This window comes from Orcinus orca, chromosome 6 (assembly GCF_937001465.1).
Source record: "Orcinus orca chromosome 6, mOrcOrc1.1, whole genome shotgun sequence".
NCBI lineage: Eukaryota > Metazoa > Chordata > Mammalia > Artiodactyla > Delphinidae > Orcinus > Orcinus orca.
The window spans coordinates 114,434,896-114,461,992 of record NC_064564.1 but is presented as its reverse complement, the minus strand read 5'-3'; the positions used below and the strand labels follow the sequence as shown (position 1 = coordinate 114,461,992).

The following is a 27,097-nucleotide window of genomic DNA, read 5'->3' as shown; positions in this document are numbered from 1 at the left end:
GGTTCTTTCTCTGTCTCAGAACTCAATTTATGAGAAAGATGAGTTCGGGTGCATGGGTGCATCATCTCCTGGGCGGCTTCTCTTACCCCTGAAGGAAAGACTAGCTGCTCTGATTGCAGATAAAACCGTGAAAGTTCCTTATCTCAGACTCGCCCTGTGGTAACCCATTGCTCTAAATGTGCTCCCTCCCCTCCCCCCTCCCCAGGGCGGTGCAGTTTGCACTGAGCTGCAGAGCGCCCGCCCCTGACCTGCTGCCCGCCACTCTAACAGCCTTTTCCTTTCTCTGTCTTTTGTGTTGTAGATTCCTAAAGATGGTTCCGGGAGCCAGAGCCTCGGGAGAGCCTTCCCAGGAGAAACCCTTCGGTCTGCTTGTCTCCACAGGCCTGGGTGCCCGCCAGCGCCTTGGGGCTCTGCTGGTGTGTGGCCCTCGGAACCTAAGCCTGAAGCGACATCCATCCCCACGTGCAGCGGCTTGCCTTTTTCTTTCTTTTCTTTTTACAGCATGTTCCTCGTAGCCTGGTTCCTCCCCTGGCCCAGCCTGGCTGCCTCTTGCGGGGAGGTCTGTCCCTGTCTTGGTCCCCGTCCAACTCGGGGCCACAGAAGGCGGCTTGACGCGTGGTCCCTCCTTCCCGGGCCTCGGCCCTCAGTCCATCTGGCGCATCCCGGCCCGTCCACAATTCACACTGTGCCTTTTGTGAAAACTTTGCCACTGGTCTCCTGGGGAGACGAACCGCATCTGAACAAGGAGGGTCAGGCCTGCACCAGGTGGACTGGGCGCCCGAATGTCACTCATGTGTCCCTGTGTCCTTTACGTTAGAAAATACTCATCTTTTCCCAAGTCCACTGGGTATTCGGTGGTCCTTTCCTGACTGTGCGTCCTCACCTCATACGAAACAATTGGCCCTTGAAACGTTTCACAGCCTCAGAGTGTCCGTGGCGGGCACTGGGGCATGTACACGCACACTCACATACACACACGTACACACATTTTTGTTTGGGGCCCTGTCTTCAGTGGCCTGGAAAAGTCCACAGCAAAAGTCAAATTCCAGCTCTGGGGCCAGCCCTGCTGTCCTGCCCGTGCCCACCTTTCATGGGGTCAAGGACGGCCCCAGCCCACCTTCTCCCCGTTGGCCGCCTGTTAATGAGAACTGCAGATCGTGAACGAGGGTCTCACCTCTGCATTAGCTCGTTGCCAAGGGAAGACTCTCCCCTTCCCGTGAAGTCCGAGATCCGCATCTTAGGATTCTAGTGCTTTCATCACCAAAGACCCTGTGCTTCTTGTGGTGCATCAAGTGATCCCGTGGCTACAGCTTCCACATTTCCCCACCTGCTCTCCAGGCCAAGTGGAATTAATCAAGTTTGTTTTTCGAGCTAAATTTCCTTCCTCTTATGGGTCTTTGAGGAAGACATGAGGTCATGTACCCTGTGGTCACTCATGCCTTAGAGCGGCATAGCTTCTCTACTTATTCGGTGCAGAAAAAGCCCAGAGAAATCATTGGCTGTGAGTTTCTGTGAGCGAGGATGCCGTCAGAAGCCCAAGGATGCCACGAGGCATCTTTCCTCTCGTTTTGCTTTTGGTAACCAGGAGGTCACCTTGAGCATCCTCATTGCTTCTCAACCCTTATGAATCAAGACAAGGAAATCTTACAGGAGCCGAAGGGACAAGGACAGAAAGGACAGGTCCTGAGGGTTGGGCCTTTGTTCAGTGGTAGGAAAACGGTTCCTCTCGGCAAACCAGGGTTGACCACACACCAGCCTCTGAGAGTGGCTCAGGCAACCCTTGGTGACAAGAAACCAAGAGGGAGCAAATACCAAGGGCAAAAGGCAGGGGAAGAGGAAGTGGCTTCAGGTTTGAGCAAGCGTGAGTCACCCCCTCGCCCTTTCTTCCCCAGAGGGAGCCTCTGCAGCTGTGGGCATCTGGGGGCCGCTCCGTTAACACCCAAGGGGCGGCCCCACTGTCACACACTCCTCAGTCTCATGAGAGGACTGCAGATCACGGTGAAGCCAGGATGCCAAAGGGCGAGAAGGGTCAGGGCCTCACCCGTGTCCCTGCAAACCAGCAGGTGCGTGGTTCCTGTGGACAGTCCCAGTGGCAGGGTGACCGGGTGTCTCCAGCAACTTCTGAATCTCACCAAGTCAAGCTGCCCACTCTTCACTCTACAAGGATGCTACACATTTTTTTAAAATCTGATTTTAGAGCCTTGGGAATGCATGTGCATTGCATCTTTCATATTAGGGGTCAGGATAGATTAATTTCTTACAACCTAGGGGAAAAGGCATAAAGTGCAGTAATTTGTTCTTTTAGTGTCTGTTAAACCCAAAATAGAATATGCTGGTATCCTCTTGTAGCCCCTGTGCCTTTTTTTTTTCTCTGTACCACCTGTGTCCAAAAAAGAATGGATAAATGAGTGCTTTTCAATGTTAACCTTGGTGTTTGCTTCTCTGACAGTCTGTGTGGCTATGGGGAAAGGGCAGAGCTGTACCAGCTGGGCTTAGTAAAGGAAGTAAGTTATTATAGGATAGTTGAGATATATCACTTACTCTGGGAATCCTACTGTGAAATCGTCTATATATTACTATAGAGCAGTTCACATAGAGTAGAAACGTGGAATTTCCCATGTGCTTTTCTCAGCCTTCCCTCGTATCCACTGCCCGTCACTTCTCCACCAATGCTAGGATATTGCTGTGCCGTAAGAATAACTCATTTTTAAAGAAGCTACCCTGAAAATAACTTAAAATGGAAGAGAGGAACCTGTCGTTTACCCAATTTTTCCTTTGCAGGATAGGAAAGAATAAAAAGGCATGGAAAGCTGTAAGGGGATTGCCCTTTGGGTTTATATCACGATCTTCCTGAAGCTTTTGGGCGCCAGCAGCCTGTCTCTCCAGCAGTAGCGCAGAGGCCTCTTATGCCTTTTGGTAACATCTGTAATTACTGGGGAAAAGTTTACTGAACATGAAAAAGTTATGTTGATGCTAAGTATTTTTGCAGAAATGTCGATTTCATACTTCCTAATGGCTCTGCCTCCTGTGCTTATATCAAAAAAACTTTAAAAAGTGATACAAAATTTTATTTTAACCTGGTGTCGAGCACCTTTAAACTTCTTGGTTTATCTGTGTGTTGCACTAATTCTAAACTTTGGAGGCATTTCAGTGTTGTAAATGGCCCGTTGCCATTGTAAAGGTTATGGAATTGCCCATTTGTCTCTGGAGATGGAATTAAACCAAATAAAGTGCTTCCACTGGAAGGCTTATATTGACCTTGTAACTATATGTTAATCCTCTAAATGTTAAATAAAAGTGTAACTTCTGGCACGGTATCGCGGGGCTGTTTGTTGCGCAAAGAGGAGACCCTGGTCACAGAAGCAGTCAAGAGTCCCCTGGGCTGGAGGCTGGGCTCCGATCTGCATGTCACTGATTTACTGGTGTCAACCCAACACCAGTCGAGGTGCCATCTGCTTGGGGAGGGGCCTGAGACCCAGGGAGCTCCAAATTCCAGCCCCGCCCACTGGGGGAAGCCGTCAGTGCAGGGATTTGGGGAGGCTCCTTAGGTCCAGGCCATTTTATGCAAATTCAGCTGGCAGCTACTCTGGGGTTTCGGGGACCCTACTGTGGGGACCGAGGGGCCGGGAAGTCGCAGCGGGTTTGCGTATCATTGGCGGTCTGGCGTCACGAGTGCTCAAGCCGACCCTCTCCTTGGGAGCTTGGCTGGAATACTCACTGGTTTCTGGGACGCCGCGGACAGTGTGCAGCGTTTAAGGGTGAGGGCCTCGTGCCTGCGCCAAGCGGCTGCATGTGCCGCCGGAGGGAGGCCCTTTCCATACCCTGCGTTGAAAATCTCACCCCGGGCTTTGGGGGGAAGACTGGCTCGTGCCCACACCTCTGTTTCCTAAGGCTCTTCAGAGCCGATTTAGGAAGACAGTTGTTGAGGGAGTGAAATACTAAGTGAGCAGGGCGGCCTAATGCCAAGTGCCACTCGCTTGCCGAGGGGTGGGAGGCGAGGCCACCCGTACGAGGCCAGGCCTCGCTGCGGCCGCGGCCTCCTCCCACAGACGCGTGTGACTGGCCTTTCAAGCAAGAGCTTCGCCAAGTTCTCAGCCAAGTCTGCTGCCGTCGGTCCTGGGGAGGATGGTGTCCGGAGCCAAGGCCTCCAAACCATCAAGTCGGGGTTCTCAGCAAGAGACGGGATGGTCAAGGGAACTGGGTGGCTCCACGACTGTCCTACTGAGGCCCCCTTGTCCAGGTCAGCAAAAGGTCAATCTGGGAAGAATGTCTCCAGCATGTTCTTTCTGGGCTTTTATCATATTTGGGGACTAGTCTCTAACGGTCGGTAAGAGACAGAATGTCTCCCTCTGTCTCACGTAGAACCTTCTCCCCTGCAGGACCCCACCATCGTGAGGGGCTGGGAGCCGGGTCTGAATGGGGCGCGTGTCCCCACCTCCCTGGGCCTCAGTTTCCCCGGTAGTGGGGAAAACACTTGGTGGACGCCACCTCCACAGCCGTTCTTAGCTGTCAGCTCTGATTCCGAGCTCCCTCCCGGCTCCGTGATGGAGCCTGTGTTATTCTGATTCGGCGACAGAGTTCACGGCTGGCAGCTCTGTGACCTTACACTGCGCTCGCGGGTCTGAAACACTGAACCGCCTCCCAGCTTGGGCCGTCTTTACGCACCTACTTGGTTCAAGCGTTTGGGGAGGTGACGCCTCACCCCATCGCACACGGAAACCAGCGGCGGCAGCGCAGTATGTGCTGCGGGCAGTTAGTTGGTTTCCCGGTGTGCTCCCGAAGGTAGCTCTGCAAGTGCAGAAACCCCTGACTCAGACCCGTCGGTCAGGCTCCTCCGGTGGGTCTGGGAATCTCAGCATCCGCCCTGCTCGGCCCCGCCTCTCCCCGCCTCTCCCCGCTCCCCACCTGCCGGCCACGCCCAGGCCACGCCCCCCCCCCCCCCCCCCCCGGCCCGCCGCCGCCGCCGCGCACAGGCGCTGGCGACCCCTAGTGGGAGAGAAGCCGGCGGGCGAGGAAGGAAGGACGAGGGTCCCCAGCAGGGTGACCAGGTAGGAAATGGAAGTGGGCAGAGGCGGGGGGATTCGAGTATGCCGTCACTTTTTTAACTAAAGCAAAAGAGATCTCTGGAATTGTGCGACCCACGGGACAGCAAGAGATGGATGGTGCGGGGCTGAGTGAGGGCCCACCTGGCCTGGAGGGCGCCTCTCTTCCTCTTCCCTGGCCTCTGCCGGCCTTTTCTGAGAAGGGGAGGCATAAGCCTTGTTGCCAGCGCCCTCTGAGACCGGAGATTAACGCGCAAACGCTGCAAATGGCACCTCGCAGCCTCTTTGAGTGCCAGGGGCCGTTTCTCCGGAGCTGCGTGCATTAGGCCCTGACTTAAACGCTGTCACTGTCCAGACGGTACAGTGAGTGCCATTTACTTAAATGACCTCCCATTAGCTGGAGACGTCGCTGGGCCACAGAAGGTACAGCATAAACTGAGAACGGCCCCCAACGTGGCTCTGTCCTCAGAGCTAAGGGACCAAAAGCCGCAGGAGGAAACAGGGATTTCCTCATTTTCCTCTGTTGGTCCCCGGAAGCAGCAGGGGCGGGGAGGATTCCCCTGGGTGCTGCGGCGTTCTGCCCCGGGGGCCTCGTGCCCCTCACGGGGTGCACATCCTCCCACACGCCAGGCCAAGAGCCCTGCCCGCAGTTCGGGCTCTCCAAACAGCCCTCAGCTGGGCTGCTCGCTGGTGTCAGGTCCAAGCAACGCCTGGAGGCGGCATCCCAGCACGTCCCTAGGGCAGCCTTCCAGGACACACTTTGTCCAAAATGAGGACAGCTCTTTTTCACAGCTCTTCCCAAGGGCATCAATTTCTTCTGCACCCTGTGCCTTTGCTACGACCAACGGGGCCTCTCTCTGCTGTAGGTAAAGGTGTCGTAGGGAAGAGAGCCAGAGGGAGGTATGATTCCAAAACACCATTTGCTTCCCCAGAGGCTCTCTGGGGCTCAAACTCAGGTCGTGAAGGACTCGCAGGATAATTTACGTTTGCACATAATTCCAACTAGAACAAAGGTAGGAAGCTATACTTCTGGGGTGGCTGCACCTTGCAAATGTTTTTTGTTTTGTTTTCTCCCCGCCGCACCACGCAGCATGGGGGATCCTAGTTCCCCCACCAGGGATTGAACCCGTGCCCCCTGCCTTGGAAGCGTGGAGTCTTATCCACTGGACCACCAGGGAATGTACTTTCTGATGCAGCTTTGTCAGCAGAAGCACAGACAGGTGGAAAGGCCTGCAGACACAGGTGGCAGTTGGCCTACAAACTCCCCAGTCTGCCGGCTGGCTTGTGACTCTAAAAGGTGTCGCTGGAGCGAGGCCCGGGCCAGCCTGGAGGAGAAGCCCGACCACGGGATGGCACGTGGGAGAGAGGACACAGAGACAGCCTCCCCTGCCGCCCAGCACTGCCTGTCTCCGCTCGTCTGTGAATGGAGGTGAACAACCACACGCTCCTGTCCTGTCTTCACGTGCCAGCATCTCGGCCGAGCCACTGAAAAGCCTGGTATTTCAAGGGAAAGTATAGAGGAAACATCTTAAGGCCAACTGGTGCCTACCTCTCTCTCTCACCTTCCTGCAGTACATACAACAAATGAATGTCTCCAAACCTCCGGATCAAGCAACCCTCCAGACAAAACTTTCCCAATCCCATCTTCCATGTTTAACAGGAAAAGCCAATCACAAAATGTGTACCATGGAATCCAACATTCGAATGTGAGCAAAGCTAAAATGATGCTCAGACACACATGTATGTGGTGAAACTATAAAGAAAAGTGAGGGCTGAAAGAAACGCAGGGAAGGAGCTTCCTCTGGGGTGGGCGGGGGGTCAGTGATCAGGAGGCCCCGAAGGGGCTTCAGTGGAACTGGTAGCAGTCCTACCTGGGGGCGGGTATCTGTCACCTGTTTTATCACTCTGTGTTGAACCTGTTTCTGCACATGCATGTCTGATGGGATTTCACAAGCGAATGTTTAAAGTCATACGTAAAATCTCAAGTTCTCCTCTCCCCTCCAAACCCCCAAAGCATAAACAGAACCAACCAAAACCAGAGAGACTATAAACCACTATAGCATCGCTAAATGTGAGGGAGCTCCCGATGCCAGCCACCAGCAACCACGATGCTGTGGCGGAGGTGCCAACACCAGCCGTCAGGGGAGGAAAGGGAAAGGGTGCCCCCAGTGCAGCCCTCGTAGGGTCCAGGGAGGGGAACCCCTGCCCTGAGGCTGCTCTGAGCAGCCGGGAGGCACCAGGTCCGTGGTGTGATGCCAGGAGGGGAGCGGCCTGTGGGCTGTGCTGGCCTCATCCCCCGAGCACATCTGGCCCCCCTTCTCTGGGGCCGGGGCTGGTTCCAGGAAAGGAAAGACACAGGCCGATGGGTGTTTGAAGCAGCTCGGCCTCCACTTCCGCCTGAAGCCTCTGGATGCGCTGGCTCTCGGGGAGCCATGCAAAGCCCCCGGGGTGTCTGGTCATTTGTCACGTTAATTTTTTTTTTTTTGGTCCATTTTATTTATTTGGCTTCTGAACAATGACGATCTGAAAGTTCCTCTGAGTTCATGATTTATCTGAGTCCTTTTTACAATTTATATTTTTCTTAAGTAACTGAGACTAAACAAATGCCTTCATTTTAGAAATTTTAGTAACACTGTCATCTAAAAACAGGTAAAAATATGGCTCCTGCATTGACATTAGTTAGCACAGCCATCTTCAAGCAGTATTTTAAAACTTAATTCCTGTTCATAGGACAGTAAAAACGTTAGGCAAGAGACAATTTTTCAATATCACTACTGCAATGTAATATGTATAAACCAGATGCTTTAAGCCATGGAACAAATGCAGACTTTCTTTTCCCTGGAATATAAACAGGATTCTAGGCTTACTCTATTCAGTAGTAAGAGTTTAAGTGATTTTTTTTCAAAGCCCTGAAAAGAAAACATACTCTTTATCTTCATCGTCTGTAACACTGTTTTGTGTATCTAGTTTTCAGTACCAGAAGGCTGTAAACTTTGCATCAGCAAAATCTAACTCAATAAAAGCTTTATAAGCATTTGAAATAGAGTGAAATATTAATTCTTGCCTGATATCACTGGGTTGTACTCTACATAGTTCCATGTAAGTTAAACAAGAAAGCTGACCCTTCTAAAAATGCTTACGTGTAAAGAGAAGGGTTTAAATAAGAAATAAACATCAAGGTCTGTCATGATTAAGCTACAGTCTAAAAAGGTACCAACAGATTACAATAGGGTGACATGATTTTCATTTTTAAGTTCAGTGAAAACTGCATATACTGTTTTTACTCTTAAACACAAGTGGTTTATACCGTATCAGGGCTGCTAGCCCCAAGAAAGACACGAACATAGAGAGGTCCTATCCAACTTCAGCATTATTTCTGTAGTCATGTGAATAAAATCCAACCACTGCTTGGGCAACCTTAGGAGAAAGCAAGCCTAAGAGATGAAGACATTTACACCTTCTAATTATACTGTTACCTTATAAAAATGTGAGGTTCAACATCTGTTTCCCTAAAAGCAAAGCACTAAACAGTCTCCAGTACAGCAACCTAGCTAATAGTTAAGATGTGTTTAAAATGTATGCAGGACCTTTAAGGCTAGAACACGTCAAGGAGTTTTTCTGAATTACGTATATTCAAATGATGGCGTTATAATTCAAGCTGAACGACAACAACAAAATCTTGATAAAACAGGAAATGGGAGAAATAAAAACTGGTTTCTGAACCAAACGTGAACCATCTCACAGTAGAGTGAATCACTGGGAAACGCAGGCACGGAGTAGATAAGCTCCATGTGGAGAGAGCTGCACACAGGAATTCAAAGGAGTTACAGCACACAACACACTCCTGTTTTGTTTTTTAAATACATAGGCTCAAAAAGCTGTTTTATCAGGTTTTTTTAATAGCACATCTTTTGGGGCTTCCCTGGTGGCGCAGTGGTTGGGAATCTGCCTGCCAACGCAGGGGACACGGGTTCGAGCCCTGGTCTGGGAAGATCCCACATGCCGCGGAGCAACTAAGCCCGTGAGCCACAACTACTGAGCCTGCGCATCTGGAGCCTGTGCTCCGCAGCAAGAGAGGCCACAACAGTGAAAGGCCCGCGCACCGCGATGAAGAGTGGCCCCCGCTCGCCGCAAGTGGAGAAAGCCCTCGCACAGAAACGAAGACCCAACACAGCCAAAAATACATAAATAAATTTATTAAAAAAACAAAAAAAAAAGAATCTGCCTGCCAGTGCAGGGGACACAGGTTCAAGCCCTGGTCCGGGAAGATCCCACATGCCGCGGAACAACCAAGCCTGTGTGCCACAACTACTGAGCCTGCGCTCTAGAGCCAGCAAGCCACAACTACTGAGCCCTCGCTCCTAGAGCCCGTGCTCCGCAACAAGAGAAGCCACTGCAATGAGAAGCCTGTGCACTGCAACGAAGAGTAGCCCCCACTCGCCCCAACTAGAGAAAGTCTGTGTGCAGCAACGAAGACACAATGCAGCCAAAGATAAATAAATAAATAAATTTATATATATAAAAAAAGCACATCTTTTAAAAATAAATTCTCACTTTTCATTCCAGAAAATGTAAGAAGCAGTTTGTAAGAATGCATGCAAACATGTTTCTCTAAGTCCATGAACTGGTTTGCTAAGTTGCATTGTTTTATTCAAGTAAAAAGCCCTTCTAGAATAAGGGGTCTGTAAAGGAAGCCAATCACCTTCAACTCCAGGGCCTGCACACTTGCAAGGATCTCTATCACTCTGAAAGCCAAAAGGGAGCATGCTCATTTGAGCGTTAGCAATATGGTTTCTATCTGCATTTTTAAAAATCTAATGCATGTTAAGTTTTTCTGGCAGATTCTTTTTGTATGTTACAAAACGAAAAAGCAAAAGCTTAGAATAAGAATCCTTTTTTCTTCGAAAGGTCAAACATTCATCACCGTGGCTCCACTGCCCTCCCCCACGACCCTCCCCCACGGCAGCCAGCTTCCCTCTCCCTCCAGTAACAGAATTAACTGCGGCGGGTGCAGAGACGAGAGCACGGGCTGTGGGGAACGTTACATATTTATTATGACATTCTGAGCACAAACTAGACGGCGCAGACGTGGGGCGAGATTACAACCTGCACAGCGGAGTCTGCGTCACGAACAGTGCAACGTGCAACCGCCGGGCTCTGCAGGGGGGTCGCCGCTGGCGGCAGCAGCAACTTCCAAAGGACTGTGGCAAATGTCCAGAAATTCCAACAGTGGCTTGTTCTTTGATCTTATGCTGCCTCGGTGGAGAAGGAAACAGATCCGGGTGAAACGAGATCACAGAAGTGAGTGACACGTGAGAGCTTCAGGGGCTCCGCCAGAACCGCCTGCTGCAAGTTCCACTGACATCTGCTTCTATGGAGGCTGAGGGCCACGGAATCTGGGGGGTTTGGTCCCGGGACCCCTTTCCCACCCTCCATGCGCTTTGACCCTGACGGGCTGAGCACTGGCCACGGCCGTTTCGTCCAGGGGCTTCAGCGCCACCTCGCTGTGCTCGGCGGTCCCAGCCCCCCAGCAGTGGCCTCGCTCAGCACCCAGAAGGCGCACTTCCGGGACCCGCGCGTACGAGCCGGCCCAGGGGCCCCGTGCAGCTCGGTGTAGGGGAGAGATGTCAGCCCCCGGGGAAGCTGCAGCAGCAGCGAACATAGCAACGCGAGGTATTTCTGTTTCATCACCTGGGTCCCCGGCAGGGGCAAATGACAGCCAATCCACAGGGCCAGCGCAGCAGCACAGCTGCCTTCAGAAATGAGCCCCACTGACAGAGAGCCAACCCCGCCCTCGGGTCCCAATCGCAAACGTGTCGGGCGTCATCAGTCTGCATGAAAAACATCGAGAGCCGCCCAGCATTCAGGAGGCTTCCGTGACGACTGGGAGGTGCGGGGGCGGAGCAGGGCCTCGGGAGGACCTGGCCCAGGGACCAGCAGCAGCGCCCTCACTGCCGAGGGTTCGGCACCTGCTCGCGGCTCTGACCGTCGACCCATGACTCAGGCGCTGGACCAGCAGCCAGTGGGAAACGCCTGCGGAGCGGCAGCCGCTCCCCGACCCTCTGTGCCAAGGCCATGGCCCCTGACTGAGGGTCCAGGGACAAAAGCTGGGCCCGAGCTAGCGAGAGGGCAGGTTTGGGGACACAACGACAGCAGTGGCACGAGGGCACTGCCGAGACAAAGACCCGAGTTAACGTCGCAGAGCCTTGGTCGTTTAACAAGCCTGAAGTGGATATATTTCCTAGTCGCAGCATTACTCACTGTGAACCAAAACAACTTTTCTGCCTCTGAACACATCTGGGTTTCCAGAGCAGCCGGCCTCTCTTCCGGGTACAGACGCCCCCTCCGCAGGGAGGAGGGCAAAGGCGGGGCCTGTGGGGACACCCGGGTCATCAGCCGGCGGGGGCCTCGAGAAGGTCCTTCCAAGCAGCCTCAGGGCGCTCTTCCAACACGTGAGGGACACGAGAGGGTCTCCGCGGAGGGAGGAGAGGACTTACAGACTGGCCCACTGAGTCACACGGCCCGGGTCTCGGCTTCGATTTTCTGCTCCCCGTGCAAGCTGTCCGGGTCCTGGAGCTGGGCCACACTCTGGCGGAGGGCGATCTCGGGGCCGCCGCCATACAGGTTATTCAGGTACACCCAGGTCTCCTCTGAGATCTGCCCGTAGTCAGCTCCTGCAGGGCCCGAGAGGCTACCGGTCAGGCTGGGCTCGCCCTCGCCCCCTCGCTGAAGCCACCGTCTTGGCAGTGGGGGGTCTGGGAGGGCCAGGCCCCAATGGGGACGGAAGGCAACCATGGGCTTCCGTGCACAGCTGTAAATGGGAATCTTGGGATTTTCCAGGGGAATGTCCATTCTCTGAGGACCCGAGAGGGCACTACGATGGCTGCAGCCCCTCATTTCCCAGGGCGTGGGGTTCACGCAAAAGGGCAGGCAGGTGAGGTGGCGGAGTGGCGAGAGGGCGTGGGTAGGGGCAGAGGGGCCGTGGGAACCACACAGAGGCCAGGCACCTTGGCCCATCCGCTCGAGTCTTGGACCTGGACACGGACAGATGTCACAGCCCGACTCAGACAGGTGGCAAGGGGGCGCCTGGTGAGTATCGCAAGCCAGGAGGGGCAGAGGGGAGCCGGGCTGGGGCTGGTGAGACTCTCACCCTGCTTCAGCTGGATGTGGCCGCTTCCTTTGACCTGTGCGATCCTGCTGTTGTCAATGGGCCCGGGGGGCTCTGGAACAGACAGGGCTCAGGCTCAGTGCCTCTGGTCCTCCGCAGCAACGGGAAGAAAGCCCGGACCCCTCCTCCACCACAGCCTTCCACCCCTCAGCAGATACGAGCCGTCCTCAGAGTGCGCCACCGACACCTGCGATCCCGGAGAGGCTGTCCCGGGCCCAAGGGGTCACGCCCCAAGAGCGTGAAGCTCTTACGGGCCGAGGTGCTTAGGGCACCAAATGCTCATCTCCACGAGTCTGAGAGCCAGAAGGGACTGTGGCATCCCTGGACCCAGCAGAGGGAGTTTCAGCCCTTAGCATGGAGTGGGGGGCGGGGGGGAGGGTAGACGTCCAGTGCCGGGTGGACATTGTCCTAATCTGATGGCGGCTGTGTTTGCTGAGCACCCTTCCCATGCACCCCACCAGCTCAGCCCTCAACAGCTGGGTGAGGTGAGCAGCGACGTGACCGCCCAGCTCAGCGCTGGCAGCAGGCAGAGCCAGGGCCCGAGGTGGGGCTGCGACTCTGGAGCCGGGTTCTGGACCGAGCGCAGCCACTAGGGATGCCCCTCCCCCTTCCCGCGTCCTGGTGCTTATGCTGCAAAGGGCAGATGTCCAGGGCGCGGAAGCTCCTGGCTCTGCTGACCCCGCCAAGCTCCGAAGCCTGGCCTGGGAGCCGAGTGTGGGACTCGGGGGCCGTGAGGGTGGCCGCGTGCAGGCCGCGGCTCGGGCTCAGCTGTTCCCTGCCGGGGACTGTGGGGGACTGTGAGGGACTGTGGGAGCGGCCCTCTGCTGGGGCCTGTTTCCACCTCTGTAAATCGAGCTATCAGAGGACATGGCGTCCAAGTCCTTTCCTAAGAGTCTGAAGCCATCTGTCAACTAAAATCTATTATTTAGGCCAACAGAGTCCCCAAGGGAAAGGGCCTGGCAGGAGGGAAGAGCAGCCACCCCCGGGCACCTGCAGACAGAGGGTAAGGGAGGGAAGGGGCAGAGCCAGATGGCTTCTGTCCTGCTGCAGTGAGAAGGCCTGGCCAGGGTGAGGACGGCGATCCCGGCACTCGGTGGGGAGGGGCGGGGCAGGGGGGCGCCCAGGATCCGTGCCTGCCCGGCAGGTTTTTGGTGTTACCCCTTCAGGCACGTGCCCTCTGGGCAGGCGCCCTCCGCCTCCTGGGACGCTCCCAGCAGGTCAGCAGCCCCAGGCCCCTCCGGGTGTGGGGAGTGGCGGGCACGTGCCATCTGACTCACTCACCGTTGTCCTTGCCCTTGACGAAGGCCTCCCACTCCCGGAACCACTGCATGCTGATGCAGTAGATGACACTGGGTGACTCCTCGGCCTGGAACGCCTTGTTCAGCTGGGTGGGGCGGGGCCGAGGGGAAGGTCGGCGTGAATATCCAACACCCCACTGGTCAGTCCCCACCCCGGACTCTTACCAAACACTAGATATTCAGAGAAAGTTTCGAACGCCCAGACAAGTTCAAAGAAAAGAAACATCTCCCACGATCCCACCACTCAGATGACTGCTGCTAGCATTTGGGTGAATCTCTTGTTAATAACTTTTCAAAAAGCCGCTTGACATCAGACGGTGGATGCTGTTCCCCCACCACTTAATAGAACGTGTCCCCTGCGCGCTCCTCACCGGCCTGATGTCTCACATATAATGACCGCAAAGCAGGGTATCTAACAGCCCAACCCTGGACTGTTGAACGATGGAGGGCCCCCGGGTCGCCCTGCTTTGAGCAGCACGAGCGGCTCAGTCCTCACCCCCCCGTGTCCCCTGCAGAAGTCCCCTCCTTAAAGTGGGATCATGCTGCGCCCCACCTTGCGACGTGCTTTTTTCACTTAATGCACCTTTCCGTGTCAGTTTGTAGAGCCCAGTGGTTCCCAAAGGGGGGCGGGGGGACTCTGCCCCCAGGGGGCACCCGCCCGTGTCTGGAGGTACTTTTTGTTGTCACGGGCATCGAGTGGGTAGAGGTCAGGGATGCTGCTAAACACCTACAACCCGCACAATAAGGAACCGTCCGGCCCCTAACGGCAGCACTTGTTCCTTTACCAGCTGCTTGGCAGCCTCCCGGCAGAGGGACCTGAACTCGCTAAACCCACCCCCCTTCCGCCGGTGAAAATCTTCAATGTCAGGCCAGGTCTCTGGCCACCCTGGTCTCCCACAGAACAGGTCTTCCAAACAGAGCCTGCTGCACTCAGCTCCCCCGGCTCAGGGGCCCGGCTCTCCCGCGCCCCACCCCCGTCCCCAGGCACCTTGATGAAGGTGTCGATCTCAATCCGCCTGCGCTTGGCCAGCGCCTCGATCTCCACCTGGCAGATGGAGCACACGTACAGATGGTTCACGGCAGGGCCGCCCCCAAACCTGCACCAGGGCGGGAGGTGCAGAGAGAGAGGGAGTCATGAACCCTGAGGGGAGGCCCCATGGGGAAGGCAGCAGAGAACCTGCTGGAGAGCGAGGCTTCCTGATGCCGCCCTGGCCCAGCCACTGGGCCCCTGGGCAACTTTTGCGCGGCCTGTTTACTTGTCTCATCTTCCCCACTCGACTGGCACGGCTACCTGCGCACCCGAGAGCCCACAGCACCCAGGAGAGCGCCCGCCGCGGGGCAGGCGCCTCACAAATACGTGCCTAATGGCCGAAGGACAGCTGAATGCTTTCGCTTCCTCTCCTGGCCACTGGGCAGGAGCCATGGCGGCCAAAGCCCGCCTGGCCTGACTCTAAGGACGACATCAAAGGGTGGCTGCACATCCTTCTGCGGGGGGGATCCCCCCACAGGACCTGGGGATGCCGCTCCCTGTGGGGTTCTGACCCACCCACCAACCGCAGGGCACGGGCCGTGCCTGAGCTGTGAGTGGGTGAAGCAAAGCCAGTCCAGCGCGTCTCCCCGGCCTCTCCTTCCCCGCCCGTCTGACCACCCCCTCGGCCGTGGCACAGCCGGCCTCCCGGATCCAGAGTGACCCGAGCCCGGCCAGGGGCTCTCCCCTCAACGACAGAGTCACACACTCGGGGTCTTGACGGACTTGAACCTGGAAGGCCCCAGGCAGCACACGCCCCCGGCCCCCTGAGCCAGGCACGGGGCTGGGGAGACACTGGCCCGGCTGCCTGGCGGCCAGCAGCCCCACGACTGTCTGCGAGAGGGGCCAATACCACGCTTTGGCTTGACCAGTTTTCCGTGCCCTGTGACTGGGAGGGTCCGGCTGGATGCCCCCAAAGGCGGGCATCTTTTTCGATGCAGACAAGGCTGCCAGGGGCGCCCCACAACTGCTTGCGTGCTGTCCTGCTGCCTGAGTGAGCGCGGCGTGGGGTCATGGAGGCATGCCCGCGCCTGCCCCCACTCCCGCCCAGCTGAGTGCCCAGCCTGCACGGCAGAGGCCGGTCGCGGCCACCGGTACCTGTTGTAGAGGTGCTCCCAGACGTTCTGGGGCAGGATCACCACCAGGTCGTCGATGTAGTGGTATTTGTTGGGCGGGATGCCTGCGGAGGAAGGCACAGGATGGAGAGCGGGGCTCGGCCCACCCGCCCCGAGGCCCACCCGCCCCGCGGCCCATCGCGGAGAAGGCGACCTCACCTCCGTGGGAGCAGAGGAAGGTATGGTTGGTGATGGGCCCCGGCTCGGCGAAGGTGTTGAACTTGTTGAGCCATTCCCGGGACACGTAGAACCGCAATAGGCTGGGCTCCCGCATGGCGGCCAGGGACACCACCTGCTGCCGCTCCCGCACGGCCTCCTCGCTGCTCTTCCTGGGGTGGCGGCGGGGTGGGGGCAGATCAGGAGCCGCAGCCACGCCCCATGCAGGAAAGCCCCGCCTCCCGGACCCCGCAGCATCTCTCCACTGCCCCTGCCGGAGTTGCGGCCGCCATCACCTCCCACCGGGACCACCGGAGAAAACCCAACTCGACTACTTGGGTTTCCAGCTTTCCCACCAGCAGCCAGCGGGCTCTTTCTTAAAAACCCAAATCCTCACTCCTCCCTGGCCTAAAGCCCTCGCAGGCGCCACCACCCCGACATGCACCGGCTGAAGTCCTGGGGCGCAGGCGCGGTCCCTCAGCCCCCCACGCGCTGCCCGGGCCCCACCTGTAGAAGAGCACGTAGGCCTCGGCGTTCTGCACCACTGTCTCGTGAGCCTCGGTGACGTACTGGTCGTCGAACTCATACCACTGCCCGTTGATCACGTTCTGGCAGTAGGCGATGTAGTGGCCACCTGCGGCGGGAGAGGCAGGGGTGACAAACGCCCTAGGGCCGCGGTGGGGCCGGGGTGGGGCCAGGTGGCTGGACTCACTGCCTGCCGTGCCGTGGTGGCAGATGACCGAGAGGAGGTCATAGGTGGTGATCTGGGACGTGCACTCCTTGGCGAGGAAGGGGCGCAGGTCAAGTCCCTCCAGGGGGAAGGAGACGTGGCTGCTGATTTTGAACGAGTACATCACCTCGTGTCGAAAGCGCTTCAGGTGAATGCACAGGATCTGGGGGGAAGGAGGGGAGGCGCCAGTCACCCCGGGGCTGGCCAGGGCCCCGGGACCACTGGCAACCCGACGGGGGCCTCGGAGCAGGGCTCTGGCGCACCCACTAGTCCGCTGTTTGACCCACTCAGGCCCCGTCACCCAGAGGAAAACAAGAAACGTAGTGGCTAGAGCCTTCCAGAGACCCAGGCGAACTGATGGCCCCGCCCTTGGCTCCGAATACACTTAAGAACCATGCGTGGGAGCCGGGCCAGGCCAGCTTTCAGGGATAAAGGCAGATGTGACAGCAGAGCTGAGCTGCACTAACAGCACTGGTGGTCAGGATGGGCTGTCCCCGAGCACTGGGCTGGTCTGCACAGGAAGCTGTCACTGGCCCGTCGAGTTGACCACCCGAAGAACTCTGGCCACCAGTTCTGTGGGCGCCGACTTGTAGGAGGCTTCTTCACCAAGGCTCCCCAGACCTGCTCAGCCCGGCCTGGCGCCCGCGTCGGCCCACGCTCCTCTCGTTGGCTCCCCAGACCTGCTCAGCCCGGCCTGGCGCCCGCATCGGCCCACGCTCCTCTCGTTGGCTCCCCAGACCTGCTCAGCCCGGCCTGGCACCCGCGTCGGGCCACGCTCCTCTCGCTGCAGCCACGAGCCTCGGCCAAGCCCGCTTCTGCTTTGGGGTTTTGCCCACCTGTCCTTTCCCCACTCTCCTTCCTCCAGGCCGACCCCCGCCTATGTCCTCAGGCCCCACTCAGATGCCACTTCCTCGGAAAGGCCTTCCCAACAGCCCCGCCTATGCCTTACTCCAGACGGTGCCCTCGGCGCCCCACACCTGCCTCCCGCCCGCACGAGACGTGCTGAGGGATGAAGGAGCCGGGCTCCAAGCTACACACCGAGCAACGAGCCTCCCCAGCGGCCACACCCTCCCGGGGGGTCGCCCAGCCAGAGCAGCAGTCTCCACGGGCCTCCTGAGTCCGGGAGGGGGTCGGCCTCTGCCCCGCACGGCACCGCTCGGGGTGGAGAAGGCCCAGCAGGCAGAGGTGGCGGGAGGCTGCCCACTCACCTCTGGCAACCGCAGGACCTTACAGTACTTCACGCCGTTGCGCAGCCTGGGAGCAGAGAGTGGGGGACGTGAGCGTCCCAGGGAGGGGGCCGGCAGGCTGGGGAGCACCCCTCCCACCCAGCTCACTCTGTGAGGTCAAGCTATCTGGGGGAGCCCGGGGGAAGGACGTGGAACACAGATGGAAACAGGAAGTCGGGGAGAAGCCTCTAGAACGCACACACTTACTTTTTACACCGTTCACAGCTATACATGTTGTCACCTAGGGCAGTAAAATACAGAGACGAAGGTTAGCAGGGATGGAAAATGGGGGAGGACGGCACATAGTGACTTATGCTTTAGAAGTAAAACCACAACATGCGGACTACAAGAGACTCACTTCAGCTTCAAGGACACACGGAGGCTGAAAGTGAAGGGATGGAAAAATATATTCCATGCAGTGGTGACCAAAAGAGAGCAGGAGTGGCTGTTACATCAGATAAAGTACACTGTCAGCCACGATCAGTTACAAGAGACAAAGAGGGTCCCCTACAGTGATAAAGGGATCAATTCATCAAGAGGATGTAACCATTGTGAATATACAGGCAGCCGACATTGGAGCACCTGAATAATTACAGCGCAACTGAAGGGAGAAATGAACAGCAATACAGTAATAGTGGGAAACTTCAATAGTCCACCCTCAATACTGGATAGATCATCCAGACAGAAAATTAACAAGGGAACAGCAGACCTGAATAACACCGTGGCCCCAATGAACCTAACAGACATGAACAGAACATTCCATCCAACAGCACCAAAATACACGTTCTTCAGAAGTGCACACACACGTTCTCCAGAACGGATGGTATGTTGGCCCACCAAGCAAGCCTTAACAAATTTAAGAAGACTGAAATCATATCTCATATCTTTTCCAAACACAGTGGTATGAAACTAGAAACCAATAACACGAGGAAACCTAAAAAATTCACAAATATGTGGAAATTAAACAACACATTCCTGAACAACTGATGGGTCAAAGAAGGAATCAAAAGGAAATCAGAAAGTATCCTGAGACAAAACTGAAAATACAACACACTAGCACCTATGGGATACAGCAAAAGCAGTTCTAAGAGGGAATTTTATAGCAATAAATGCCTACATCTAGAAAAAAGAAAGCTCTCAAACAATCTGATTTTACACCTCAAGGAATCAGAAGAAGAACAAACTAAATCCAAAGTTAACAGAAGGAAGGAGATAATAAAGATTAGAGCAGAAATAAAACAGAGACTAGAAAGACCACAGGGAAAAAAAATCAATGAAACTAAGAGTTGTTTTTTTGGAAAGAGAAAAAAAATTAACAAATCTTTAGCTAGATTAACCAAGAAAAAAAGAGGACTCAAACAAAATTATAAGTGAAAGAAGAGACATACAACAGGCACTACCGAAGTACAGAGGCTCAAAGGACACTCCCATGACCGATATACACCAACACAACAAATTGGATAACCTAGAAGAAACGGATGAGTACTTAGAAACATACAACCTACCCAGACTGAATTATGAAGAAATGGAAAAACTGAAAACACCAATGACTAAGGAGATTGACGCAGTAATAAAAAAACCTCCTAACAAAGAGAAGCCCAGGACCAGATGGTTTCACCAGTGAATTCTCCCAAACATTTAAAGAAGAATTAACAATCCTTCTCAAACTCTTCCAAAAAATTGAAGAGGAAGGAGGACTCCCAAACTCATTTTATACTGATGGCAAAGCCAGATAAGGACACTACAAGAAAAGGAAACTACAGGCCAATATCCCTGATGAATATAGACGGGAAAATTCTCAACAAATACTAGCAAACTGGGCTTCCCTGGTGGCGCAGTGGTTGAGAGTCCGCCTGCCGATGCAGTGGACCCGGGTTCGTGCCCCGGTCCGGGAAGATCCCACATGCCGTGGAGCGGCTGGGCCCGTGAGCCATGGCCGCTGAGCCTGTGCGTCCGGAGCCTGTGCTCCGCAGCGGGAGAGGCCACAGCAGTGAGAGGCCCGCGTACCGCAAAAAAAAAAAAAAAATACTAGCAAACTGACTTCAACAGCATATTAAAAGAATCATACACCATGATCAAGTGGAATTTATCTCTGGGTTGTAAGGATGGTTTATCATACGCAAATCAATGAACAAGATACACTACATTAATAGAATGAAGGATAAAAATCATATGATCCTCTCAATAGATACAGAAAAAGCATCTGACAAATTTCAATTACCCTTTCATGATAAAAGGTCTCAACAAATTGGGTGCAGAAGGAATGCACTCAACATCATCAAGGCCATATATGATAAACCCATAGCTAATATCATACTCAACAGTGAAAAGATAAAAGCTTTTCCTCTAAAATCAGGAACGAGGCAAAGATGCCCAATCTCACCACTTCTACTGAACACAGTACTGGAAGTCAGAGAAAGGCAAGAAAAAGAAGTAAAAGGCATCCAAATAGGAAAAGAGGAAGTAAAACTGTCTCTGTTTGTAGATGACACGATCTTTTACATAGAAAACCTTAAGACGCCACAAAAACTGTTAGAACTGACAAACTAATTTGGTAAAGTTGCAAGACACAAAATCAACATACGAAAATCAGCTGCGTTTCTATACACTAATGATAAAATGTCTGAATGAGAAATAAACAATCCCATTTACAAAAGCATCAGAAACAATAAAACATATAGGAGTAAACTTAACCAAGGAAGTGAAAGATTTGTACACTGAAAACTACGAGACGTTGATGAAAGAAATTGAAGGTGGATGTGAGATAGTAGAAAATATACATAGTGGGCTCTCCCCGAGGTTCCTGGCACAGAGCTCTTAAAGTCCTTGCAATTTCCCAAGTGATAAGAGCACTGGGAGCATCTTTTGTTCTAATATTTGGTCTTTGACCAGGGTTTCTAATACAGAGCTCCTAAATCCCTTACAATTTCCTGAGTGATGGCAGGGTCTTTTGTTCTGACGAGGTGACTCTGGGTGGGCTTCTGGATTGGGGCTGGCCACCCGGAAGACCAAGCCATAACTGGAAGTTTGGAATTTTCAGCACCACCTGGAATTCTTCAGAGAGGGGAGAGGGGCTAGAGATGGAGCTAATAATTGATCATACCTACATGAAGAAGCCTCCATTAAATACCAACAGTATGGGCTTTGGAAAGCTTCTGGGCTGGTGAACATGGGGAAGTTTGGGCAGAGGGTCATGCCCAGAGCAAATGAAAGCTCCAGGCCCCTTTCCACATGCCTTGCCCGATGCGCCCCTTCCATCTGGCTCTTCCTGAGTTATATCCTTTTATCGTAAACCAGTCACCTGGTAACAAAATGTTTCTCTGAGTTCTGCGAGCCGAGCCGCTCTAGCTGCTCTAATTGAAGCCAAGGAGGGGGCCGCTGGAACCTCCCACCTATAGCCAGCCAGTCAGAAGCCCAGGTGATGGAGGGGTGGGATAGGGAGGGTGGGAGGGAGGGAGACGCAAGAGGGAAGACATATGGGAACATATGTTTATGTATGACTGATTCACTTTGTTATAAAGCAGAAACTAACACACCATTGTAAAGCAATTATACCCCAATAAAGATGTTAAAAAAAAAAAAAAAAAAAAAGAAGCCCAGGTGACAACCTGCACTGGCGTCTGAAGTTGGGGAGGGGGAGGTCTTGTAGGACTGAGTCCTTAACCTGTGGGATCTGATGCTATCTCCAGGTAGATAGTGTCGGAATCAAGTGAAACTGTAGGATCCCTGGCTGGTGTTGCATAATTGCTTGGCGTGGGAAAACCACCAGACACCTGGTGTCCAAAGTGCTGTGTGGTAGTAGTGTGAGAGTAGAGGAGAGACACACAGGAGGAAGACTGAGTTGTTCCCACACAATGACACAAATAAAGAGATAGCCTGTGGTCATGGAGCAGAAGAAATATTGTTAAAATGTCCATCTTACCCAAAGTCATCTATAGATTCAAAGCAATCCAATGATGTTTTCATAGATATAGAAAAAAAAAAGCCTGAAATTCACATGTAACTACAGAAGATCCCAAATAACCAAAACAATCTTGAGAAGGAAGAACAAAGCTGGAGGCATCACATTTCCTGATTTCAAACTCTCCTACAAAACTACAGTTATCAGAAGAGTATGGTACTGGGACTTCCCTGGCGGTCCAGTGGTTAAGACTCTGCCCTCCCACTGCAGGGGACACAGGTTTGATTCCTGGTCGGGGAAATAAGATCCTGCATGTGGTGTGACCAAATTAAAAACAAAACAAAACAGAATGGTACTGGCATAAAAACAGACACATAGAACAATGAACAGAATTGAGAGACCAGAGATAAACCCATGCAATATGGTCCACTAATATTTGGCAAGGGAGCCAAGAATCCTCAATAGGGAAAAGATAATCTTTTCAATAAACAGTGTTGGGAAAACTGGATGTTCACATGCAAAAGAATGAAATTTTACCCCTATCTCACATCACTCACAAATATCGACTTGAAATCAGTTAAAGACTTAAATGTAAGACCTGACACCATAACACTTAGAAGAAAACATAGGGAAAAACTCCTTGACATTGGTCTTGGCAATGATTCTTTGGATATGACACCAAAAGCACAAGCAACAAAAGCAAAATTACACAAGTGGGACTACATCAAACTAAAAAGCTTCTGCACAGCAAAAGAAACAATCAACAAAATGAGGAGGCAACCTACAGCATGGTAGGAAATAGTGTAGAAACCATATATCAGATTAGGGGTTAACATCCAAAATATATAAAGAATTCATACAAGCCAATAGCAAAACACAAATAGTACAATTTAAAAATGGGCCAAGAATCTAAATAGGTATTTCTCCAAAGATGATGTACAGATGGCCAACAGGTACATGAAAAGATGCTCAACATCGCTAATCATCAGGGAAATGCAAATCAAAACCAGAGTGAGACACCACCTCACACCTGTCAGAATAGCTATTGTCAAAAAGAAAGAGATTTTTAAAAAATTATTTGTTTGTTTATTTATTTTTGGCTGTGCCACGTGGCTTGTGGGATCTTAGTTCCCCTACCAGGCACTGAACCCGGGCCCTTGGCAGTGAAAGCGCGGAGTCCTAACACTGGACCGCCAGGGAATTCCCAGAAAGAGATTTTTTTAAAAGACAAGAGAGTACAAGTGTTGGTAAGGATGTAGAGAAAAGGGAACCCTTGTGCACTATTAGTGGGAATGTACATTGGTACAGCTATCAAGGAAAACAGTATGGCGGTTCCTCAAAAAATTAAAAATAGATCAATCATATAATCCAGCAATGCCACTTCTGGGTATATAACCAAAGGAAATGAAATCACTATCTTGAAGATATCTGTGCATCCATGGTTCATCACAGCATCATTCACAAGAGCCAAAAGGTGGGAGCAACCCAAGTGTCCATTGACAGATGATGAATAAACAAAATGTGGCCCATTTACACAATGGAATATTATTCAGCCTTAAAAAAGGAAGGAGGGACTTCCCCTGGTGGTGCAGTGGTTGGGAATCCACCTGCCAACACAGGGCACACGGGTTCGATCACTGGTCCGGAAAGATCCCACATGCCGTGGAGCAACTAAGCCTGTGTGCCACAACTACTGAGCCCGCACGCCACAACTACTGAAGCCCACGTGCCTAAAGCCCGTGCTCCGCCACAAGAGAAGCCACCGCAATGAGAAGCCCGCGCACCGCAACGAAGACTAGCCCCCGCTCGCCACAACTAGAGAAAGGTTGTGCGTAGCAACCAAGCCCCAACGCTGCCAAAAATAAATAAATAAATTTATTAAAAAAAAAAAAAGTAAGGAAATCCTACACTTGCTACAACATGGATGAGCCTTGAGGACATTACGCTAATAGACGTAGACTAGTCACAAAAGGACAATCACCGTATGATTTGACTTAGATGAGGAACCTAGAATAGTCAAGTTCATAGAGACAGAAAGTAGGATGGTGGGTGCCCGGGGGTGGGTGGAAGGGGGAATAGGGAGTTGCTATTTAAAGGATAGTTTCAGTTCTGCAAGATGAGAACGTTCTGGAGATTGGTTGCACAACAATATGAATATAGTTAATACTACTGAAATGAACACTTAAAAATGGTTACGATGGTTCATTTTATGTTATGTATATCTTACCACAATTAAAAATTAAACAAAAAGAGTTTTCCCAAAGGTTAGTGCGATGCCAATCACTGAACAGAAAAACAGGAAAAGGACAGGAATGGGAAATTTTAAAATAAGAAGTACAGCCAATACACTTAAAAAAAAAAAGTTCAAGCTCATCGATAATCAAGGAAACGCAAAATTAAAGACTCTTCTCCTTTTCGTCCACCGAGCAGGTAAAGGAAGGAAAACAGGTGAACCCCTAAGAGCTACAGGCGGCGGGGCTGCGACAGTGTGCAGTCCCAGGCCCAGCCTGGCAGGCAGGGGTGGGACTCTGACAGTGAGTCCCAGAAACCCTGCACTGTGTGCTGACCCAGCCAGTCGGGTCCACTCACCCTTCAGCTCATCAGCGGCAAAGAAGGCGGCGAGGCAGTCTTCCAGGGTGACCACCGGACCCCAAAACCAGCTGGGGGTACAGGATACCACGAACCTACAGAGACAGAAAGGGGTTGGCGGGGGTGCTGCCGGGGCCTCGGTGAGAGTAAGACGTGGGGGCCTTTGGGCTGGGGTCCGTTTGGGCCCAGACGGGCAGCTTGGCCCCAGTGGGTGGAATGGGCGGAAGTCTGGAGCCGGAAGCCTGGGACCGCCAGCCAGCAGCTCCGTGTCCTTGGGAGGGCGACATCACTTCCCCCCGAGTCTCGCCTTCCTTATCTGTGAAGGGGCCCCAATCACGCTGGCCTGTCTTCTGGGCAGAGTACAGGTTCCTGACATCAGGCAGGTGAAGCCAGCCTTGGGGCACACAGTGGGGACTCCAGAAGGCCACCACGGCGCTCCCCACAGGGCCAGGCCTGCACTCCAGCCGCCGCCCCCCTTTCCGGCTGCCACTTCGTCACACTCTCCATCGTCACCTGCCTTCCGATCCAGAGGCCCACCCGAACCAGGCCACCCCAGGACGGCTGAGGAGCACTCCCACCCCACTTGGCAAACCCCCGAGCCCCCTTCAGCCTCAAGCTCCCTTCCGAACTCCACCCTCAGCCCTGCAAAAGCTTGTACTGTGCTGTTAAAGGTCTGTCGCCTGTCAGCCTGCGAGTTCCAGAAAGGCCAGGCCTGGGTGGTCTTGTGTCTCCAGTGGGCGGGAAGGTGGCGTACCGTCGGATATACTCCACGATAAAGGCCAGCCAGCCCTGGGCGGTGGAGCTGTCCCCACAGGAACCCGGCTTGGGTGGCACATTCTGGTAGATGGCCGAGTGGAGCTTGGCCAGGTCTTCCTTGCCAGGAATGGGCAGCGACAGGTCCTGGAATGTCTCCACCGTGGTGGACACCTGTGGGGTCGAAGGTCAGCCTGGGTCTCCACTTCCCAGGGTTCCGCCTTGCCCAGACCAACCAGAGTTTGCACCCAAACCCCAGCCACCAGAGGGCAGGTGTGGGGCAGAGAGCCTGCTCCCGAGCCCGGGACACGGGAGGCCCACAACTGGGGCCCACCCCCAGAGAAAGGCAGGGGGCAGCAGGCACAGAACCAGCGCCCAACCCCCAAGCTGCGTGAGGACCCCGGTGCGTCCCTCCCCTCCCCCAGGGCGCCCACCCGGTCACAGGTGAGACACTGCACGAGGCTGAGGATGGAGCCGTCGAAGATGTCTGAGATGACACTGCGGTAGCGCTGCTCCTTCCGCCGCCGGCTGCCGGAGCTCGGTACCTGGGCTGGGGGCACAGCACAGGGCTAGGCCCAGCCCCCACTGGCCTGTCTGGGGCAAGGGGTGGGTGCTAGGACTTGGAGTCAAATCTGTATGAGTCATGTGACTGGCTGTCTCTTCACCTCCCGGTGCCTCACTCATCGTCTGTGGGATGGGGCCCCACTCGTGTCCCAGCCGTGTTAGAGGGTTCAGAGACACTGCGTGAGGAGTTCGGCAGCCCAGCCCCTGGTAAAGAGCGCTCCAAACCCAAAACCGGCAGCCAGGGGTGCGGCTTCCACCCCAGCCCCGACTCCACGCGGGGATGCCCGGCCCACCTTCCCTGCCCGCCCGCTCCCCCGAACCTTTCTTAAGCACGTAGGACGGCCCCATCCTCACGGGGCTCGCACGAGGAGGGCTGCTGGCCAGCTTGGCGTGGCCCTCGTGGAGGTGGACAGGGCTGCAGGGGCGAGAGGCGCTGCGCATGTGGGCCTCGTTGTCCGGCTCTGGGGGCAAAGGGGGGACCGTGCTGGGGCAGGGCAGCCGAGCCAGCCCCGGGCCTGGTCAGGAAGACCTGCCAGCGCCTCCTAAGGGGACTGAGGCCTGAACCCACCACACCTCCTCTGTCCTGGGCCCACCCCAGCCCCCCAGCCCCACGCAGAACGTGCTGTCCACACCCTTCCCGTTCCCAGCGGAGGGCTCAGGCGGGCTCTGAGTCCAAGTGAGTCTGGACACATCATTTACCCGATTTCTCACCGGTAAGTCGGGTCTCATGGGAGAGCCCCCCAGGGTGGGGCGGAGCTGAGCAGGCTGTGGGTGCTCTGCCCCCCAGCAGGAGCTGGACAAACGGGGCCGCGATGCCCCGAGGGGCTTGGCTGGTACCTGGTGTCCGGCAGGGGCTGGTGGACCGCGGTGACGGCGGCTGCGTGTCCGTGGGCTGCTGGTTCAGGGTGGCCATGGCAGTGTCCACGTCGGCGTCCTCGTCCACCTGCTCCGAGTTGGTGCGCTGCTGGCCCCACGAGAACTTGCGGTCCTTCATGCGCTCCTTCTCGGAGATGGCGCGGCCCGCCTCGTCCGCGACCAGCAGCTCCGTCTCAGCCTGGGGGCCGCCCCCGCCGCGCCCCTGCCCGTCGCCCTCACCGCGGTCGCTGCTGGAGTCGCAGGACAGGAACTCGTCCTCTGATGGGCTCCGGTCGCCCTCCCGCTTCTCATCCGTGTCGCTCGAGTCTGAGTCCCGAGCCTCGGTCAGCGCTGCCGCCGCGGCCACCACGGGCTCCTTGAGCTCCTCGTGCAGCTGGTCCATCAGGCAGCGCAGGAACTCTTGGGTGTCCTGGAACCAGGGGCGGCGTCGACACGGATGCTGGGGGGCCCATACGGGCACCCTTCACAGTGGCCTCCTCAACACGGCTGTCCTAAGCCCCCTACTGAGGAGGAGGACGTTGAGCCTCGAGAGGCTGGCCGACCCCTCCCAGGTCTCACGCTGTGAAGCGGCAGAGCAGAGGTGGTGAGCCAGGTCCACCTGACCCAGCTCCTGCTCTCCGTCACCTGCAGCCCTGCTCCCAACTCAGCATGG

General features: G+C 54.6%; 2 protein-coding genes and 1 long non-coding RNA gene across 27 annotated transcripts in view; 2 read left to right on the top strand and 1 right to left on the bottom strand.

The window, feature by feature from the left end:
* The window catches only part of FNBP1 (formin binding protein 1), a 140,593-nt gene extending 137,276 nt beyond the window's left edge, over positions 1-3,317 (top strand). For all 14 annotated transcript variants that reach the window (XM_049711621.1, XM_049711620.1, XM_049711624.1 and 11 more), the window contains one exon: positions 302-3,317. In XM_049711621.1, the coding sequence (XP_049567578.1) occupies positions 302-309 (8 nt within the window). In that variant the 3' untranslated portion in view covers positions 310-3,317. The remainder of the gene's footprint in view (positions 1-301) is intronic.
* Positions 3,318-4,697: 1,380 nt separating this feature from the next.
* LOC125964879 (uncharacterized) lies at positions 4,698-8,083 on the top strand. The gene is made up of 2 exons (XR_007478199.1): positions 4,698-5,048; positions 6,133-8,083. It is a non-coding gene; the product is annotated as an uncharacterized LOC125964879 (long non-coding RNA).
* Positions 8,084-10,072: 1,989 nt separating this feature from the next.
* USP20 (ubiquitin specific peptidase 20) overlaps positions 10,073-27,097 on the bottom strand; it is a 48,940-nt gene continuing 31,915 nt past the window's right edge. For 10 of the 12 annotated variants that reach the window (XM_033426985.2, XM_049711617.1, XM_004269102.4 and 7 more), the window contains 16 exons: positions 26,407-26,854; positions 25,890-26,030; positions 25,440-25,555; positions 25,007-25,179; positions 24,253-24,347; positions 17,970-18,003; positions 17,745-17,790; positions 16,519-16,699; positions 16,314-16,440; positions 15,810-15,979; positions 15,634-15,715; positions 14,497-14,605; positions 13,492-13,594; positions 12,193-12,264; positions 11,540-11,716; positions 10,073-11,414 (listed from right to left, as the gene is read on the bottom strand). In XM_033426985.2, coding sequence (XP_033282876.1) covers positions 11,556-11,716; positions 12,193-12,264; positions 13,492-13,594; positions 14,497-14,605; positions 15,634-15,715; positions 15,810-15,979; positions 16,314-16,440; positions 16,519-16,699; positions 17,745-17,790; positions 17,970-18,003; positions 24,253-24,347; positions 25,007-25,179; positions 25,440-25,555; positions 25,890-26,030; positions 26,407-26,854 — 2,058 coding nt within the window. In that variant the 3' untranslated portion in view covers positions 10,073-11,414; positions 11,540-11,555. Of the gene's footprint in view, positions 11,415-11,539; positions 11,717-12,192; positions 12,265-13,491; positions 13,595-14,496; positions 14,606-15,633; positions 15,716-15,809; positions 15,980-16,313; positions 16,441-16,518; positions 16,700-17,744; positions 17,791-17,969; positions 18,004-24,252; positions 24,348-25,006; positions 25,180-25,439; positions 25,556-25,889; positions 26,031-26,406; positions 26,855-27,097 lie in introns of those variants that run through there. The other 2 variants (XM_033426987.2, XR_007478195.1) reach the window with 2 other exon arrangements.